General features: G+C 43.8%; 1 protein-coding gene across 2 annotated transcripts in view; it reads left to right on the top strand.

Moving 5' to 3' along the window:
* The first annotated feature begins 1,529 nt into the window (after positions 1-1,529).
* LOC138207148 (atypical chemokine receptor 3-like) overlaps positions 1,530-4,519 on the top strand; it is a 4,580-nt gene continuing 1,590 nt past the window's right edge. The window contains exons 1-2 of one of the 2 annotated variants that reach the window (XM_069164187.1): positions 1,530-1,578; positions 3,790-4,519. The exon at positions 3,790-4,519 is cut by the window's right edge and continues 1,590 nt beyond it. In XM_069164187.1, coding sequence (XP_069020288.1) covers positions 3,803-4,519 — 717 coding nt within the window. In that variant the 5' untranslated portion in view covers positions 1,530-1,578; positions 3,790-3,802. Of the gene's footprint in view, positions 1,579-2,236; positions 2,549-3,789 lie in introns of those variants that run through there. The other variant, XM_069164188.1, reaches the window with a different exon arrangement.

Below are 4,519 nucleotides of genomic sequence, written 5' to 3'. Positions count from 1 at the left end.
CCTCTTTGTGGTCGTTATTTTGACACATACATGTCATGGAATAACGCGTGTTATTATTACAACATACATTATGACAGGGTTTTATGTTTTGAATAATGTATAAATAAAAATGTAATTAAATAAAGCGGCTCAATTAGAAATGCACTTTTTATCTACATATTGATTAATATATTAAATACTTTGTGTTGACATATTTAATGTTGTATTTAAATATTAAAATCCAGATTTTAATTTTTTTTAATATTTTTTCATTGAATAGCAATTTGTTTATTTAATCTCTAAGTATTTACTTTTATAATAATAAGAAAAGTAACACCTTAGCAACGATTTCGTAACACCTTAGCAATGACTTTGTAACACCTTAGCAACAATTTCGTAACAACTTAGCAACGACTTCGTAACACCTTAGCAACGATTTCGTAACAACTTAGCAACAATTTTGTAACAACTTAGCAACACCTTTATAATACCTTAGCAACACCTTTGTAACAAATTAGCAACAAATTCGTAACGCCTTAACAACGATTTCGTAACAACGACTTCGTTACAACTTAGCAACACCTTAGCAACGACTTCATAACACCTAGCAACGACTCTGCAACAATATCCGTCTGGAAACCTGGAAAATATTCCAAACCATTTCCACTCTGATTTCCTGTCTCCTCCAGCATTGGAGCAGCTCCACGTCAACCCGCCGGAGGGTCGTCATGGCAACACACGCACACAAACACCGGAGCAGGACACGACAGGAAGTGAAACAGTTTCATAGAGGGACTGATCCAGGTGCAACTGAATGACCATTTCCTGCTGTTTAAAGCTCCACTTCCTGTTGGGAAATGTCCACTTCCTGTTGGGAAACGTCCACTTCCTGTAAGGACGGCGGGCTCGGATTGAGATGATAAAAACAATAAACAATAAAACAACAGATGACCTCAGACCAGACCTTTATTTATATCATATTTTTATTTATTTAGTTTTAATTTGGACCTTTTTTATTAAAGTATTTTAAATTTTCTTATTTATTTTATTAGGTTTTTTTTTTGTTAAATTTGGGCCCTTTATAGTTTATTTGTATTTGTTGTTTTTGTTTACACTTAGCTGCAGCAGTAAACTCTGGTTTCATATGTTGATTATTGATCGTGGTGCTGTTTCACTTCACGGAAGTTTACAGGTCAAAGGTCAAGCTCTTGTGTATGACACCAGATCTGTTTTGGAGGTCAGAGGTCAAACAGGAAGCCGGTCAGGTTTGTTTACATGATAACAAACATTTTTATGTATTGTGTTTTATCTGATTGTTTTTTTTTATTTTGAACTTTCTGTAATTTATTTTATTTTATTTTTTTAAATTCTATTTACAGTGAATTTATTAACATTTGATTTTAAATGTTGTCATATTTGAGGTTTGTTTGTTTGTTTGTTTGCAGTGAATGACCGCAGCTCTCTCTGGGGGCGTTTCTTCTTCTCCTCTGTTAAATTGTAGTAAAGGGGGACCCCGGCGGTCCGCCTCAGTCCGCCTCAGACCCCCTACCGGACCGTCTGGACTTTGACCCCTCCGGATCCGGACCTCTCCGAACTCCTGTAAGTGTTCAGGGTGAAGCCGGTCCATCTTTCTGCTTCACGGTACTCCGCTGAAACTGCGCCGGTTTTTAGAGTTTTAACTTTCAGGTGAAACGTCGGTTTCCGGTTCCAGCGGCTTTTTGAGGTCCGTTCGTTCCCGTGAAATCTGCGCTTCTTCCAGCACATTCCTCCCCGCGGTACCGGGTCACTGCTGGCGAACCTGCGTCACAAAATGACGTTTAACGGACGGACATCGTTGAAGCGAAGCCGAACTGAGCGGTGGAAAAGTCTTCTTTGTTTACATGTTTGTTTTAAAGTGTTTCATCATCAACAAAACAAACTTTTTAACGGAGTTCGTCTCTGCAGCTCCGCGTCGGAGAGGATGTCCAACCAGACTCCATTTAAAAAAGCATCTGTTTTAGAGTCGTTTACCGGACCGTTGTTTATCTTTCAATCCGTTTGTTTGTCAATAATAATAAAATGCACTTGCATTTCTGTTAAGAAGATTCAAACATTCATTTTAACAACACGGTTCGTTGAGCGGATCGAGCTTCAGCCCAGAGTCCCTTTAAAAAACAAACATTTTTGAAGTTCTGTTAGCAGGTCGGCGACGTGCACGAAGCTGAGCAGGAGAACCGTGAGATGATGTCACGGACTCATCCTCCGGTCCAGCCGGTACCGAGCTGTCACACCGAACTGCTCTCCATCTGAACGAGAGCTCAACTCTCAGGCTCTGATCCAAAAGGCGGGAGATTTCACAGGAGAAAATCTGCGTTCAAAAACAGCACATCTGGTTTCAAAGTGACAGCTGGGGCGCGAGCGTGCTGCGATGAGCTATGGACTATGAGCCGGATTAAAGAGTACATGGTCTGTTAGGTCTATGATGTCATACATTATGATCTATAATGTAAAGTTGGCCAGAGATGAGAGAATCCTTGAATTTAAAGCTTTTTCAGTGGAGTCTGGTGCGTGTCTGAGGCCGCGAGCAGAGGTCAGTCTGTGTTTTATGGCTCTTCAATTGGTGGTTTACGCTCGTGCGTGCAGAGGCTCCCGTTACCGGACAGATCTGGTCATGTTGAGTTTGAAATGCTCCGTATTGATCACTGATCAGATACACGTGATTGAACTTCAGATCCTGATCAGAGTTTCAGAGTAAAAGTTTCACTGAAGCTCTTTGAACTTTTATTGTCTCATTGTTGCACCGCCGCTGTAAACCTTTATTTTGAAGGTCGTGACCTTTCAGTCTTAAAGTGTCCTGTGGAGTTTTTGCTTTGAGGCAAGCAGAAAACAGTAAAACTCTTTGTTTACCTCCTCCTCCTCCTCCTCTTCATCCTCCTCCTCCAGCTGCTATCTGTGGTCTCAGGTGTCTTCTCCTCTGGTTTTAATCAAGTTTTACTCTGAAAATCCAAAGACAGGAAGAGTCAGGATAAACATGTAAAATAAGATGAAGGAAAGAATGAAGAGAAAATAAAATTTTATGTACAAATTATAAGGTATTAAAAAAATATTTTATCTGTGAAAATAAAAGTTAAACTTTATCAATAAAAGATGAAAGTTTAGACCGAAAAATATTCTTAAAACTTGATTATTTAAATATTAATGAGCAGGTTTCTAAATTAAAACATTTTAAAAGATTTAAATTTAAATTTAATTTCAAACTGAATAAAAGTGTCTGTCTGAAAGTTAATTTGATTTCCTGGAGAAACTTATGACAATGGAGAGAATCGTTAAATCGCTGGATTTTTGAATGGACTTTGGTGAGTTATGAAACGATTAATACGTCTACACTTGATGGTTGATGGTTTTTACTGCTGGAAGGAACTTATTGATCTTCCTTATCGATCAGACGTCTTCTATTCAGACAGGAAGCTGCGGCAGTAAACCCTTCAGAGTAAAAGCCTCCGTCAGATTTACAGCCTCAATGTTTTCTCGTTTCCTGTCTATGTCACTTCCCCTGCTTTGACCTTTGACCTCCACCTGTCCGTCCATCCATCTGTCGTCTCAGTGTGTGGTCGGGTCAAAGGTCACAGCGATCAGTTTTTCAGCTGACGTGGAAACGATCCATCGATCAGTGATAAATAAACCTGATGGTTTTCTGTTTTTTGGTATTATATGTGTGCTTTTATTTTGTAATATAAAGGTTTATTTTGTTACATTCTCGACTTGCTTTTACTTTCCTAACGTACGAGCATGAAGTGACCTCGAGGGTTTCTGACTCTTCTTTTTTTCAAGGTGAGACCTCGTCATGAGTCTGAGCGCTAACGACCTCAGCGAGCTCATGGAGCTGTGGGCGGAGCTAAACCTGACGGCCGCCGAGAACGTGTCCGGCTTCGAGACGCTGCGTTGTTCGGGGGGCGTGGGCCGCCTGGCGCTGCTGCACGTCCTGTCCGTCCTCTACATCTTCATCTTCCTGGTCGGCCTCGTCGCCAACGGCCTGGTGGTCTGGGTCCACCTGCGCTCCGAGAGGATGCGCGACGAGACGCACCGGTACGCGGCGCACCTGGCGGCGGCCGACCTGTGCGTGGTGGCCACGCTGCCGGTGTGGGTGGCGTCGCTGCTGCAGGGCGGCCGCTGGCCGTTCGGAGACGCCGCCTGTAAACTGACTCACCTGGTGTTCAGCGCAAACCTGTTCGGCAGCATCTTCTTCCTCACCTGCATGAGCGTTGACCGCTACCTGTCCGTCACGCTGCTGGCCGACGGCCGCAGGAAAAAGGCGGCGCGGCGGCTCATCTGCGTCGCGGTCTGGGCATTGGCGCTGGCGGCGTCCGTCCCCGACACCTACTTCCTGCGGGCGGTGAAGTCGTCGCACCACGACGGCGCCGTGTGCCGGCCGGTGTACCCGCCCGCCAGCCCGCGGGTCTGGATGGCCGCCGTCCAGCTCAGCTTCTTCCTGCTCGGCTTCGCCGTCCCGTTCCCCGTCATCACCGCCTCCTACTTGCTGCTGGCAGCGGCGGTTCCTCCC

Source organism: Embiotoca jacksoni, unplaced genomic scaffold (assembly GCF_022577435.1).
Source record: "Embiotoca jacksoni isolate LCO1_2020_lvr unplaced genomic scaffold, fEmbJac1.0.p SCAF_30, whole genome shotgun sequence".
Lineage (NCBI taxonomy): Eukaryota > Metazoa > Chordata > Actinopteri > Embiotocidae > Embiotoca > Embiotoca jacksoni.
This window is presented reverse-complemented; position numbering and strand designations above follow the sequence as displayed.